Source organism: Ochotona curzoniae, unplaced genomic scaffold (assembly GCF_017591425.1).
Source record: "Ochotona curzoniae isolate NIBS_2020 unplaced genomic scaffold, NIBS_Ocur_1.0 scaffold_4701, whole genome shotgun sequence".
Lineage (NCBI taxonomy): Eukaryota > Metazoa > Chordata > Mammalia > Lagomorpha > Ochotonidae > Ochotona > Ochotona curzoniae.
The window spans coordinates 40,919,503-40,935,538 of NW_024467122.1; the positions used below are offsets into that span (position 1 = coordinate 40,919,503).

Sequence of the window (16,036 nt, forward strand, 5' to 3'; positions counted from 1 at the left end):
GTAAAAAGTCTGAGCCAGAGTTTGACTGATTTTATATAAATAAAGCGGACAGCTTTTGTGCGTCGTCCATTATGATCATGAAGTCCTAGTGGTCCGTCTCTTTCTTTCCTCTTTACGCCTCATCCACGCACCCTTCTCGAGTTCCAAACTCAGCTGGAGCTGGACTCCGGCAGATTTCTTCATCCTAGATCAACAAAATCAACAGCATTTGAAAACTATCGAAACTACTTAGCATGTTCCACAGTGGGGACCCTGGAATGACATCAGGTGGCCACTCCCCATCCCTGGGTACTGATGCGGTTAGGGTGCTGAATGTGGCTTCCTCCCTTCTATCCCTTCTCTTCACCAGATACAGTAAAAATAAAAGAAGCTCGGAAACAATGATCTCATCCACTTTCCCTGAATTGTCAGCTCCTGCCATTCCAGTCACTTGGGAAGTGAACTAGTAGAAAAAAAGATCTTTCTCTCCCTCTCTCTTTCTCTCTGTAAGTCTGCCTTTCCAATAAATATAAAATACTTAAAAAGCTGTCATTTAAAAAGTTAAATCTATGCAAAAAAAAACACATAGATAAAATGGAAGGCCATTAGGTCAAATGAAATATAAGCACAGAAAGAAAAGTACTGCATGATCTCACTCTTATGTACAACTTAGTTAACCAGATGAGTTCATATATACTGATGTATGATAGTGGTTCACAGAGGCTACATAGTGTGGAGAGGGTAGGAAGATGGAAGACTGATTAGCAGAAACCAAGGCTACACAAAGACAGCAGTAAGAAGCTCTGGTTTTCAAATGCACAACAAGGTGACTATAGATAATATTATTACACTGATACTGTTTTATTTTTAAAAACTAAGAAATAGGATTTTGAACATTTTTCCCATAAACAAATGTTAAACACTTAAGGTAGTATATTTATTTTGATTGGATATTATATGGTTACATAATCACAGCAGGTGTCAACTAAATTTCTAACTGGGAGAAATAAAATATATTAAAAGAAGATTGTTAATTTTAAGAGACAACAATGTTTTATTTGCAAATAAAAGGTCTTGTGTGTCTGTTATAGCTCTTCCACATGCCCTTGTAAGTCATTAATTTGAAGATTTAGGATATAACTTGTGAGAGGCAGGTAAGCCTGCAATATGGAAATTGAGTTCCTTCATGCTGGAAGTCATAATGAGATGACATAATCTATTAACACAAATCTTATCACATGAGAGGCACCTTTAGAAAATAAATGTGAATGCTACTATCTCAAAAAATAGTCTAAAATTAATGTATTACTAGTCCATAATAATTTGGCTTTTTAAAGTCTGATTTGGTCATTTACTTAGGAAACAGAAGTAGAGGAATGAAGAGTTTGATGAGCTAACTCATTCCCCCAATGTCTGCAACAACGAATCCTGGGCGCCGCTGATCCCAGAAACTGTCAAGTCATTCTGGATCTACCTTAATGTATGGCAGAAACCCAACCATGCAAACCACCTCCTGCACCTTCAAGGGTGTGCATTGACAGGAAGCTGGAAGCAAGAGTGGAGACGCAGCTCAAAGGCAATGGGGTACAGGCATCCCAAGCCGTATCTTAAACCACTAAGCCAAATGCTCACCACAAGGGTACTTTTAAAACAAAGGAATACAGGTGAAGTTGCTAGGCTTTTCTTTTTTAAAACAATGCCTACAGCATAACATGTAGTCACTAAATGTGTATTAAATAAATCGATCTGAAGAGCCAAAGATTCACAAAAATCTTACTAATTGTTCAGTCATATGGTTCGGAACATTTTTATCCAATTCTTCTGACCCTAATTAATAAACAAATGGTACATTTTTTCAATGTGGCTTTATGTTCCCTTAAGTCTTTGCTCACAAATTTTGTATATCTAACTTCAAGTCCAAGGTTCAGGGATTGGAATGTTCGGGTGAGTGGTAACTCTGGACACACTCTATGAACCTGGAGAAATGTCTTCAGAGACAAGGTGTTCTCCCTCCACCCCAACAGCTGTGCTGCCACAGCCCTTCCACATCCTGTCAGACATAGTGAGTCTCTACCTCAGGCCCCCTAGCAGCTGATGTCTCAAAGAGACTTTGAGGGTTTTTGTGTAACTCCCTACAAGAGTCCTCTCACAGTGTCATCATTCAGTGCACAGAAGTACACAGCTGAGTCTCCCAGCTGTGAAGTGGAGATGATAAGGCTGATGGATTTCCTTTCCTTCTGGAAGTTCAGTGAGTAGCGGCCTTGTGTTGTATTGTGCTGGCTGTAGGAGTCCTGACGAATAAGGAAGATCATCTCCCCAGTGCTGGGCTGCTTATACCAGTAGAGATTGTAACTCCCAACACTGACCTCATATGTGCAGTCCAGGGTCACAGGTTCTTTCTCTTGTACCAGTATTGCTGTTTGGGCTTGAGTTACCTTCTGGGCGATGCCAGATCCTGAAAGTAAAAACAATCAGAAAGTTATGGATAGGTAGAGTGAAATGATAAAATTCAAATTTCACGTCCCATTACCCTTCCCTCCCAAAGTCCCCATAAAATGCTTCCTAAATGTCCAGATCTGGCTCCATCCCTACCAAGCCACAGTGAAGACAGAATCACCAAAAGCCTGGAGACCAACATGCTTTCACTGTTCTTCAGGATGGAAATATATTCTGTTCCAGAGCTCTGCACTGTCAAGCCAGACGGGGAACGGGGAGTCCTAATCAGCTATGAGCTGCTGCTTCTGCTGCTGCTGAGCTAGAACAGGAAGCAGAGGTTTCCTGATATACTGAGTTGGGGTGTGTCATGTCAAACTTCTCTATACAAGCCAGATTTCTACCCAACCAGAAGTTCATTGAATCAACCAGCTTTTGGTTTAAAAAAGAAGAAGAAAGAAAAATTTATTTAATTACAGAGGTCTTCCCTATACTGCTTAACTCCCTCAAATTCTTACAAAGGCTGGAGCTGGGCCTGTTTGAAGCCAGGAGCCAGAAGCCAAGACCTTCCTCCAGGTCCTCACATTGGTACGGGGTCCGCCCAAGTACTTGGGCCATTGTGTGCTGCTTTCCCAGACACATTAGCAGGGATCTGTATTAGAAGTGAGGCAGCCAGGACCCCAAAGTGCATCCATATGAGATGAGAGCTTCACAAGCAGCAGCTTTACCCACTATACCACAATGCCACATACACTCGACTTTTCATTTCATAACAGTTAAGTACATGGACATATATTGAAGGGAATTTCAATAAAGTGACCAAATGCCCATCCATTAAATCTGTGCCACAAATGGGAAGTTGACATCAATTTTTGAATGCTGTGTTTAGTGGATCTTGGAGACAAGACGTTAATAACCAAGCATACCCACACCTATAAGAGGCATTCTCAATTCCAGTATCTAACCAATGGGCTTAACCTGGGTACACTCAGCTGAAAAAGAAAAACCCCTATCTCTGCTTTCATACGAAAGCACCAAACATTAAGTTCTGTCCTAAAGTTCTCCTTAGACTTTCTAGTTCTCTTCATAGAAACCAACTTAGACATCAGAACTATGTCAACCACCAAACTTATGTTTTTTTCCGATACTTCATTATCGGCCCTGAATTAGTCACAGAAAACTGCCATATTCTGTCTGATTAACTCTGAGGGGAAGTATCCTACATAATCCTCTATATCTTCATAGGACTGCTGATCATAGGATCACTAATCATGTTCCATCATTCCTTCTGTTTGAACATTAAAGATAAAACAATGGCCCCACAGTAACACATGATTTATCACGATCACGATTCTCTGATCACTAAAAATTATGGGTGCTATTGTAGGCCAAAAAGGAGACTCATGGCTCTTTTATCTTGCTTCTCAATATAGTAGACAAAAACTCCAAATAATTCCAGCTGTGTCCAGGCTGACTGAAGCATCTCTGTGTATTAGAATCACATTAAATGATAATACATAAAGTACAGCTTTTCTACTGTATGAAATCATTCAATATTTCTCTACCAGGAGGACAGCTGATTTTGAGATATTACTGATTTGATTTCATACAATTCAATTTTGATATGTCTCTTTGTCAGGGTAAATCATAAAATTATACTTGTGTCATTCAAAAGTATCCGTATTCAGACAGATATTTTAAACACTCTTATACCAAATGCTGAATTAATTTTGTCCTTCCATAAGTCTTAACCTAAAAATGAAACAGATAATGCCAAACAAATTTTCAATCTTTTTAGTTATTATTATTATCATTTTATGATACAATTTAAAAGGCTCCTCATATTTCCCTTATCCCAGCCTCAATTTCACTTCCCACCCCCCTCCCCGCCAGTTCCTCTATATCATTACTAAAGTATAGTTATTCACACACAGTCATATGTCCATCATTGTGGGCATGGACAATGGCAGAGTCCAGCATCCTATTGTTAAGATAAAGTAAACAGTTTCATTGTAAGTCCATCTTTGCCTGGAAATAGAGATGCCTACTACATTGCTTCCTCATATGTGGATATGTTAATCTCCATTTCACAGTTACTGTACATCCCCTTAAATAAAAAGTCACAGTACAAAATCAACAATAGGAAGAAAAACAGAAATTCACATGCCATGAAGTTAAATAACATGTTACTAGATATGACAGTCTCCATTACAGCTACTATACATTTTCTTAAATGAAAAGACACAAAACAGACTCATCAACAGGAAGAAAAAAGAAATTAATACCACCATGAAGTTAAATAACATGCTACTGAATGACTAATGTGTCATTGAAGAAATTAAAAAGAAAATCAAGAACCTTCTTGATGAAAATGATGCTACTGTATGATCTGAGTCATTGAAGAATTTAATCAGAAGAAACTGCTTTGAAGAGATGCAACTAACAAAAAAAAAAATCAAAATCCATGAGATATAATTTCCACTGATTTTTGTGGGTGAAATATGTGTCCTATAGGCAACAAATAGATGGGTTTTGTTTTTTAATCCAGTCTACTAATCTATGCCATTTGATTGAGCTTAAGCCATTCACAATCAGGGTAAATGTGTATGGGTAGCACTTTGGTCCTGTCTTTTTAGGAATGGGTTGTTCCTTGGTTTAGTCTTCTGTTGTCATTTTATTGGGATGTTCTTCCCATTTGCCTTTGGCCTGATCCAGCTCTACTTCCAGCTTTTTATTTGCTTCCCCTGGTGACAGGAAATATCTTCTTCTAATTTTGAGATTCTTTCTTTTGCTTCCTTCATTCTATTTTGGAGACTTTTAATTTGCTCTACTGTGTTGTTAATTTCTGATATATCAGCCTTGATTTGTTTTATTGCTGTTGTTTCCTGTTCAACATATTCCTTAAATTCTTTGAACTCTTGTATGAGCTTCTCACTGTTGATCAGAAGCTTTATAATGAGTTTTCTGCATTCTGTGTCCCCCATTTTCTCGATGTCTTCCTCAGTTAACTCTGAAGATGGCATTGGGTTTTGCTCCTTTGCAGGGGAGTTTTCGGTGATATTCATTGTGCCTTTGTCTCTTTTGCTCTTTCTCATTGTACTTCTTGTTAGCAGAATCTTCTCCTTGGGGCAGGTTTCTAAGCTGTGTCACCATAGGTCTACAGTTTGATTTATTTATTACAGTTGGTATCCAGCTCTTTGCTTGCAGCCAGTTGTGCCACTCCCTCCAGCAAGATTCAGGTCTGGGTTCTTATTTTAGATTTCCACTGTGATCTCCACAGCCCTAGCTCCTGGCTCACCAGTCTCCACCTCCTGTGATATCGTGCTGAGGTTGCACTGTTGTCTCTGCAAACTTTCTCCCACTTCCGGTTGGAGCAGGTCCCAGGATTAGGGAGACACCAAGTGTCCTATATAGCTAGGTTGTTGATGGTGCTGATCTTGCTGGAACTTTTGGATGTTAGGTCTGGGTGCCACTCGGACCTATTTTGACCCATACAATGTCACAGTTGGTATTATTTTCCTGTGGAATCAGTGCAATCCACTGAGCTCAGTGAGTTCTCACAAGCTCAGCACATGCACAGTTCACTGTTGTCCCCTGCAGTCCTAAAACTTTGCCACACTGTACAAAATGGCGCCTGATTTGCCACTATTAGAGTTCTTGATCTGTTAGCTGTCAAGTCTGAGGACTACCCAGACCTATCTTGGGTGGAACCTGTAGAATGCCATGTTGCTGCTGTTAAATGAGTCAGAAAAACGTTCACTCCCAGCTCGGAGTACGCTCAGTCCTTTCCCTTGCCTTTGCCTCCTTATGCAAAATGGCACCCAATTCAGCTCTAGGGGGCTAACTGGACTATGAAATCCACGCTGTTCTGGCGCTGCCCATCTGGGATCTGCCTCTCTGTCTCTGCTCCTGGTCAAATCAAACAGACAGCAGGACGGACAGTTCTTTGTCTGAGTTCACTTCCCAAGGTCCCAGTGAAAGTCCCTTCCCACCTGGATGCTGGTAGAGTTCCAGCTGCTGGTGGAGTTGAGATCAATTAGCTGAATGCCGCAGGAGTATCAGTCACTGCAACACCACACCATTGTTTTCGCTGCTTTCCTGTGTCTGTCAGTCTCCAGGTACCCCTTTGCTGTTTTCTGTCCTCTCCTATTTCCTGGAATGTGCCCTCTCTGCTTCATCCTGATTAAGTGTTTCTCTGTCCGTTTAAATATGTCCTTACCCTATTCCACCATCTTGAGTCTCCCAATACCAAACAAAGTACATAAGAACACTCCAGACTGCATTATATTACCCAAACCTTAACTAGAAGTAACTAACTTGAGTGACTAACTTGTGTCTCTCTTTTGGATATTTTAAATTACTAAAGATATATACAGTGACATTCACTATAGGAATAGAGGAACCTTTGCACATTATTGGTGGAAATGCAAATTAGTACAATTATTTTTAGAAAACAATGTGGAGGTTACACAGAAAATTAAAATGAAACTACCATACAAACTGGATTCCCACTGCTGGATATATATCCAAGAGAAATAAAATAAGTCTGTGAAAGGAATTTTCATTTCCATGTTTAGTGCAGCATTGTCGACAAAAGCCAAGAAATGAAAATGACCTGTTTCCAACAATTGCTGAATGGATGAAAAAATCTGACAAAGATAGATGATGGTATACAACTCAACCATATACAGGATGAAATCTTGTCTTTTGCAACAATATGGATGGAGTTGGAGGCTATTGCAGTTAGTAAAATGAGCCAAGCTCAGGAAGATAAATATTGTAGGCTTTCACTAACAGGGAAATGTTAAAACAGAGCTCTCACAGAGGGTGAGCATATAATGGTGTTGGCCAGAGGTTGAGGAAAGTAGAAACGATGAAAGCACAAGAAAGTTTATTTAATGAACAACAGGTTGTGTTATACAGTAATGAGAATTTCTGGTGTTCTATTACACAGTGGGGTGAGCATAAATAATGACAAAGTTCTACACATATTTCAAAGTTGAAATAAAGCATTTTTAGTGTTTTCTCCATTTAAAAAGTAATAAACAGTTCAGGAGAAACATACACATCACTTATTTGGAGATTGTACAATGTATTCATGTATTAAAACATAAAATAATACCACAGAAGTATCTATCATTTTTATAGATAGTTAAAAATAAATAATAAGACATCTCACTTAGAAATTAAAAAAAAAAAACAAGCTATCAAACAACAGTCAACAAACTGTTCTAACATTTTCCAGGTCATTTTGAACTTAGTTTTTTCATTCTGTGCTTCATGTTTGCGTGTTAGGCTCCACTTGCAAATAGTGTGGCAAAGGCTTTACTAGAAAGTTTGTGATAAAGGAAAGGAACCGAAGTTGAAGTCCAGTCACAGGTTTGGGCACAGGACACAGGTGCCTGGGGAGCACTGTGTACTTGTTGCACAGAAGTAGACAGCTGAGTCCCCAGGCTGGGTGGCTGTGATGTGCAGGGAGACATGCTTGGCCTTCTTATCCAACAAAACAGTGAATCTTTGGTCTTGTTTTTTATCCACATTGGAGCGAATGTCTATGAAGAGCTTGGGCCCCTGCCCAGCTTCTTGTTTGTACCATGGAAAGTAGACTGAAGCACTGTTTGAGTAGGTACAGTTGATAACAGAGGTCCCTCCTTCCTGGACACTCAGAGTAGAAGGCTGCTGCTCCACATCCTCGCCTCGGCTCATCCCTACGCAGAAAGGAAAAAAATCAGTCATTGTTCTCCAGAATTTTCTTTATCCACAATAAGTAGATGAAATCTGAATAAAGCCAGCCTTCTCTGGAGTTACAAAGAACATCCAGTAGTATTGTCCCCAAACCCTTAACTCACAATCCAGCTGCAGCCACAAGAATAAGAATGAAGCCTCAATGGATGTCTTCATTGTTCTTTCCAGTCAGGATCAGTCCTACACCTGCAAATTATAGCCACAAGAGCTTTGATTCTCAGGTTGCCCCTTCTTTTCTCTAACAAGCATGATGGGTTTTCATATTGTCTACCAGCCAATTAGAAAAAGACTGCCCCTGCTGTAAGCTTATTCATTCAGAATTCACCCAACTGAACCTCCCATATGCTGCACAGCAGAGGTACACTACCATCTTGTGGCCACATTTCTCACTACTAAACTCATTGAGTAAATGCTGTTACTTACGCTATAATGGACTCAGATTCATAAAAGCAGCAACAATTCAAAACAAATTAGTTTTGAGATGAGACTTAAAATGCATAATAGCAATTAAAAGATTAAGGCTGATATTTATTCACACTGCTTAGTCATTATTAATATGTTAGAGGAAGGTATAAGCTTTTGATAGTGTTTATTCCACAATGGACTGAATTTTCATATAGGAAATAAAAAAGCACATGATTCACTCTCATAGACAAGAAAAAATAATACCTTCTCTTTCAGCTTAATGTACTATTAGGATTTGCCTGTTCTAGACATAAATTCTTTGCAAAAAAAAAAAAAAGAAGAAGAAGAAAGTACAGAAGTCAAACATCAGGACAAGAGAGAGAGGACAACTCAATATTTTAAATGCATAGTATCACATACAATATTGCTACAAGCCTGGTCTTGCCCATGACCATGCTATCCCAGAGAATGGAAAATATCAGTGGTTAAAATGTAGAATTTTCTCGTCTATAAGAACATGTCCTATTTAATGAAAAGGATGGAGCAATGGACACAGGCCCTGTTGTAAAAGGAGAATATGGCAGCACATTTGGTATTGTAGCAAAAGAAGGAGAACAGAACAGCTGGACAACTACTCCAAACAAATGATGAACAGCAAAACATCTCGGTCAATGGAGCCAATGGACACTGGGAGGGTGCGTTATCCTTGGATCAGTGAAATCAGCAGCATTTCAGAACTATCCAAACCACTTGGGCAAAACTCTCAGGATATGTACACATTGAGACTCTGACTTGATATGAGCTGGTGGTTCTTCATCCCTGGGTATTTTGACATGTGGAAAGTCGTGAGTGGTTTTCCCCTTTGTTTCTCCCTTCCCCCGGGAACAACAAGAAGAAATAGCAAATTTGGAAGCAATGAGTTTACCCAATTTTCCCTAAACCTCAGTCCTTCCCACCTTGATCAACCATATAATCATAATTAGAAAATAAGATGCATTTAAAAAAGAACAAAATCTCAAGAATAAGTAAGCATGAGGATAAGTTATATGAAGTATTAATACTCCAACCTTAAGAAGCAGCTTGACCCATTGACTGGGTCAAACTTTGCAAAGAGAAATTTGACATCCTTTAAAAAATCATTTCGTGGGCCTGGTGCGATAGCCTAGTGGCCAAAGTCCTCGCCTTGAACATGCCAGGATCCTACCTATATGGGCACCAGTTCTAATCCCGGCTGTCCCACTTCCCACCAAGCTCCCTACCTGTGGCTTGGGAAAGCAGTCAAGGATGGCCCAAAGCCTTGGGACCCTGTACCCACGTGGGAGACCTAGAAGCTCCTGGCTCCAGGCTTCAGATTGGCTCAGCTCCAGCCCTTGCGGCCGCTTGGGGAGTGAACCATTGGACGGAAGATCTTTCTCTCCTCCTCTCTGTATATCTACTTTTACAATAAAAACAAAATAACTCTTTAAAAAAGAATCATTTCCTTTTGCTGTGTAGCTTGTATCTCTCATAGGGAGGAAAGGAAAATTTTAAAATCTTAGAAGTCATCAGGCCAGAGAGTCTAAACATTGTAATCCCACATAAGTTTTTTCTTGAGGTAATTTTATTTTCTGATACCTAAATTAATAATATCAAAATGGTTTATCCCTAAGTGCAAGGACTGACATATCGCAATAGAATTTCCTCTAAAGTATAATCCAACTTTCTGCCTCCTTGGACATTGCAAGCTCAGATTTCACACTCCGTCACTAATCTCCCAAATTCCATCACATTATTCTTTCCCCCAAGATGTTGGTTAAGTTCCTACCTTCTGTACATTCCCATTAACATCCCCTATGTGAGAAAGCCTGGGCGTTTACCTTAATTTCCTGATATTCTCTGGTATGGCTGTAAGAATAATTCTAAAGAAGTCTGAATGTTGCCTGTGCTTTCTATGGGGATAGTACAAAAAGGAAACTGACCTGGAAGAATTGATGTAAGATGTGGCTCTTAGGAAATCAACAGTAACCCAGTCCCAGTAGTGGAAACCTCTGATTAATCCTTGGGATGTGTTTCTATGTGGATTTGATCCCTCCTAGAGCATCCATGATAGATGTTAGTTCAGGGGACCCCAAATCACGGAAAATGAGAGTTCAGATCAGATCATCACAGAAAGTGATATAGGATTGTTGTGGGCTAAGGAGTTGATTAGCTCATTGAGCTGGGGTTGGGAGGAGGACAGGAACTGGGATTGTGGCTAAAAACACCTAGACTAATTGGACTCATCTGTATCCAATATCCTGGCTAAATTAGGACTTGGGAGGAAGCATATATAAGGAGAGCTGAAGGGGCAATAAAGCAAGAGTTCACAGAGACTTCTACCATCACTGGTCCCCTGTCAGTGCTTCATCACCAGACTCTCTCCCTGTCCATGTTACTGGCTCTGCTGGTCGGAGCATAGGGTAAACGAGGGGTAAGTATATTGAAACTTCTGAAGATTTATTCCTTTATTCTTAGAGTTATTTGTTTATTTTAATTTACTTGATAGACATGGCAAAAGAAACACACAGCGTGTGAGAGAGAGAAGAGGAGATTCCAACTGCTAGCTACTTTCCTAAATATCCACAACAGTTGGACTGGACCAGGTCAAAGCCAGCAGCCAAGAACTCCATCCAGGTCTCCAACATGGATGGCAGGAGCTGTAGCGCTTGAGCCATCACCCTGTCACCAATTGTCCCTCAAGATGCACATTTGCAGGAAATTGGTTGGAAATGGAGGTAGAACCTGATCCAGGTACATCAGCAGTCTGTCGTTGCCCCAAGCAATGGCTTAACCCATAGCACCACAGCACCTGCAACTGATTTATCTCTTATATTTATAACTGTAAGTCATAGTTTCTATAAGTTTTATAGAAAACATAGCTCAACAACTTTTACAACAAACCAGAAGGAAGTGAATGAGTTCACTAATATGTAAAGTAAAAGGCACTTTTCCAAACAGGCTGGTGTCTGGTGTTCAGTGCTCTCCTTCCAAATTTAACTCAAAGGGTCAAGTTTCCCACCCTTGGCTGCTACATAACGTGTGGGGCTTAAGGCAAAATGAAAATTAGAAATCTTTGTCCAAATGTGGGAAAAGAGTGCTGCTAGGCAACAAAATTGTAAAATCCTACTTTAAAAGTTGTATTATTTTAAAATACATGAGAGTTTATAATTATGTCTTATTAACAATAAGAACTTACAAATGAAAAATATGACAGTACCATAAGTTATATTGCTTATATATGTATTGATAGTAACATTAATTTAGTTACAACTTCATTTTCAAGTACAATAATTAAAAGAATGTCCGTTGCCCTTGATAAATACGAGTTTGAAAGCAGAATTTTTCATCATTTCTAATTTTGGAAGGAAAGACAATTTCTACTGATATAAATGATACTGGCACACGTGAGAGCATTTTATGTACTATGACAAGATCAATACATATACTAAATGAATCCATTTTAAACATAAAAGGGTTTATACATCTAGTACAAGTTTCCTAAATAATTGAATCCTTCATATAAATAATTTCCTGTAGATAAAAGTATCTGTACTATAAAAGTAAATGTACATAGCCACCTTTGAATATTACTAACATTTTTCTCTAACTTCCAGTAAGAAACTGTAAGTGGCTCAACAATCGGTATAGAATTCATGATACATGCTTATGCTTTCTGTAACTGTGTATTCAAATTCAAATAAAGAGAAAATTAATTAAAATTATCTCTGATGTTAATAATGTTAAAATGTTAATGATGTTAATTCAGTGTGTGGCACTGTAGCCTAATAGCTAAAGTCCGAGCCTTGTATGTGCCAGGATCCTATATGGGCACTGATTCTTATCCCACCTTCTCTGCTTCCCACCCAGCTCCCTGCTTGTGGCCTGGGAAAGCAGAAGAGGATGACCCAAAGCCTTGGGACCCTGCACCCACATGGGAGACCCAGAAAAAGCTCCTTGCTCCAGATTCACTCAGCTCCAGCTGTTGTGGCCACTTAAGAAGTGAGTCAGCAGATGGAAGATCTTTCTCTTTGTCTCCCTCTCTCTGTAGAACTGACTCTTTAAAGAAATAAGTTTTAAAAAAATAATAATAATGTTGTTTCATTCAAGACTTTATCTATTTTTTTCCTTTCATCAGGGTACTATCTTTACATTTAGTCTGTCCTTGAGCCTGCAGGTACTCACCTTACAATGTTAAAACAACTTTTCAAATCAGAGTTATTAAGTTTCTTAAAGACCGCTATGCCTGCCTAAGAGCATGTCCTTTGTCCCCCGTCCTCTGAATCTTGCTTGTGCACATGCTTCCCTTACAAGTAGAAGTTAAATAATGAAATTATTAAGCATATATTCTTTCTAGAGCAAGGTCCTTTTCCACTGCACAGGAACCAGCCTTACTTTTGGCTTCCCTGGGGGCTGGACATGGCTTCATCTTAGTGTGCAATACCTGTACTTCCTAGCCAGGGTCCCTACATGAACGTTAAGTATTTGGAAAGATGGGAATTCTGTGTGTTGAAATTGCTGGACTTCAGATTTAAAATGTGGATGCGGTAGTCTGAGTTGTCATTGGTAACTGTGCGAAATAAGAGTTTCTTTCACATGACCATAGGAACTTTATAATTCCTTTCCTATACGTCAAATTATGTTCCAAAATCACAGATTCCTTTAAAATATGACAAACACAAATTACACTGCAAAAAAAAAATGAAAATTTCAAAGGCTTTTCCTTAAAAAGTACTAATATAAGAAATAACAAAAATCAGCATTTATTCCATTGTCATACGTAAGAATACTGCGTAAAATTATCAGTGGAAATGATTTGCATTTCTGTGGACCTGATGACTGGGTGATAAGAACACTGACTCCTCCATCGTTCTACAACACTGACTTACTCCTCGGTGTTCTGATTCTGCAAACAAGTGCCAAAGGCTTGAGACCCAGGGCACAGCAGAAGTGGAACTGGACGAAAGTAAAGCCCAGCCCTCTCTAGCTCATCTACCAGCACGTAAACTGAAATCTTTCCCTCAACCCACACCAACAGCTGCTGAGTTTCTGAGCTCTGCACTCAGGGGTGGTTTATGCACTGCTCCCCCTGCAGCCCCAGGCGCTGTGGCACTCAGAGCACACCAATACCGGGCCGCGTCACTCAGCTGCACAGAGGGCTTCCTCAGGTGGAAGGAAGATTCGCTCTTCTTAAATTCAGCCTCAAAACCGTGGAGGCCCTGAACCAGGGTGTTCCCTGAAACGTACTTAAGGAGAAACTGAGGACCTTGGCCACGGTGCTGGACATACCAGAAGAGGTAGGGGGTTGCCCCATAGGAGTAGTTGCACCTCAGCTCCACAGAGTCTCCTTCAGACACAGAGACATGGATGTCGGGCTGGGTCACAGTCTGGGCTCCAGCGTCTCCTGGAAAAGCAAGGCGTCCGTGAGCACAGGAAGCATTTCTGACCAGAGACTCCAGCAACAACAGAGACCAGAGGAATTTACTCACTCAGGGCCAAGTGAAGCCCCAGCACTGAGGCGAGCAGCAGGAGCATGGCTGGGCTGGAAACGCTGCAGCTTCTTTGCTGGGAGAGTTCCTGAGGGCGGGAGGACAGGAGAACAGCTGCCAACACAGAGACCCTGCAGTTGGGAAGTGCAGGGGGAGTCGAGATGGCCAAGCCCCTTGCTGAGGTGAACGTGCAAACGCTCCTCAGTTGAGACTGGATGCTCTCCAACCTCTGCTTCTCTTTTGCTGTTCTCTGTGAAGTTCTCAGCCAGCTGAGGGAGGAGGAGCTGGGGGTGGGACTGGGCAGCTTGTGCATCTGCCACAGAAACAAGGCTTCTCGTGTGTGCAGCATCGCCCTCTGGAGGCCACGTGCGGGACCACAGGTCCTGGAGCCATAGAGCCAATTCCCATGATGCTTTAGTTTAAATATGTCAAAATCATTTCACAAGATGCTGCAACTTTCCCAAGTCTATGACAATGCGTTAGAGTCCTTCAGAAAGGGCACACTAAGTAAAGACACAATAATCTGTTACTTCATTGGGAAATCAATTTGAAAAGTATTCAAATTTCAGATCCTAATTCATGAGTCTTTGGGGTCAAAACACAAGCAAGGTTGGGATGGCCCCCTGGGGTGATGGAGGAAGGTAGAAGAATGTCCCTTGCCAGATTCTGTGAACCCACAGAGCTAAGAGACTCCCTAAAGTCAGAGGAATGTTTGTGTGTAACTAAGGGAAAGGTGTAACTCTGCATACAGGGGCCTTTCCCTATAGCTATAGGAAGGAGTCTAGGCCAGTGGAAATTACCAGTAGAAATGATTTGCGCTTTGTAACTGTGGCATCTTCTCTTAGCTCAGGGAAACTGCGCCGATGTCAGACACCCTGAACTACAATCCAACACTGAACTCCACTAGTGATGGAGTGAGCTCAGGTTGGTGAGCTCATCTCCAACAACACCATGTTTTAATGTGCAGAATGAAGAAGTAAGTCAGTACTTAGGTAAGAAATCTTTCTTGTTCTGGTTATATTATTTTTTTTTATTACATTGCCTTATGTGACACATTCTCATAGGTTCTGGGATTCCTCCAGCCCCTCCCCATACCATCCCCTCCCTCGATGGTGGATTCCTCCACCTTATTGCAGTATTGCAGTTCAGATTCAGTCAAGATTCTCTCATTGCAAGCACAAAGTCCAGCATCTTATTGTGGAGATAAATTCAATGGTTTCTTGGGGAGACCATCTCTGGTCTGAAAGCAGAGCTGGCAAAATATCATCTCGATCAATTAAAAGCCACAACATAATATCAACATCAATTTACAACATTATGGAATTAATTGACTAGGTATTGAGTAGCAAATATGTTAAAAATGGAAGTTTTTAACCGCATTCTGTGACTACTTCATTGACATTTCAATTTTAGTTTCTACACAGAACCAGTTTCTATACACCTTAAAATGGCTACAACAGTACTATTCAGCTGTCTCATGACTATTTTCATTTTAGTATTCAGTAGTATATAGTGTTGAAACTGAATTTTGCTGAACTTAGCAGATTTTGGAATAGTCTAAACTGGCTTATAACTCTACCAAGGCATATATCAACAGTTGAAGTGCAGAACAGTTTTAGGAGGGTGTGCAGAGAAATCGTCAATACCTTAGTGAGGAGTAACTAATCTTTGTGTCCTACCTAGTAAGGCATGTGTGAGTCCACGCTGACTGTTTCCTGTCTGGTTCCAAGCTTTCCTTGTTGTTGTCTATCTATTCCAATTTGTGTGTATGTGTTTTGGGTTGGGAGGCTCTGGAGCGACCCTGATGGTCATTGCAAGATAGGGTGGGAATCCAAACTTGGAACTAAGTGAGGACCACAGAAAACTCCTCTCCCTAGTCCCAAAGGAAGCTTACTGTTCCAATGACCCTGGATCCTGCAAGGAAGGGTTTGGGCTTCTTCCATCCCATGTGATAGATCCAAACGGGGGTG

General features: G+C 40.5%; 3 gene segments (V, D, J or C); all 3 read right to left on the reverse strand.

Annotated features, from left to right (window-relative positions):
- Positions 1-1,725: 1,725 nt before the first annotated feature.
- Positions 1,726-2,717, reverse strand: LOC121148519. The segment is given in 2 exon segments: positions 1,726-2,434; positions 2,572-2,717. Coding segments are annotated over 2 exon segments (369 nt in total).
- A 4,324-nt stretch (positions 2,718-7,041) lies between these two features.
- On the reverse strand, positions 7,042-8,438 carry LOC121148514. The segment is given in 2 exon segments: positions 7,042-8,120; positions 8,262-8,438. Coding segments are annotated over 2 exon segments (387 nt in total).
- A 5,123-nt stretch (positions 8,439-13,561) lies between these two features.
- Positions 13,562-14,225, reverse strand: LOC121148502. The segment is given in 2 exon segments: positions 13,562-13,981; positions 14,067-14,225. Coding segments are annotated over 2 exon segments (429 nt in total).
- Positions 14,226-16,036: the final 1,811 nt, after the last annotated feature.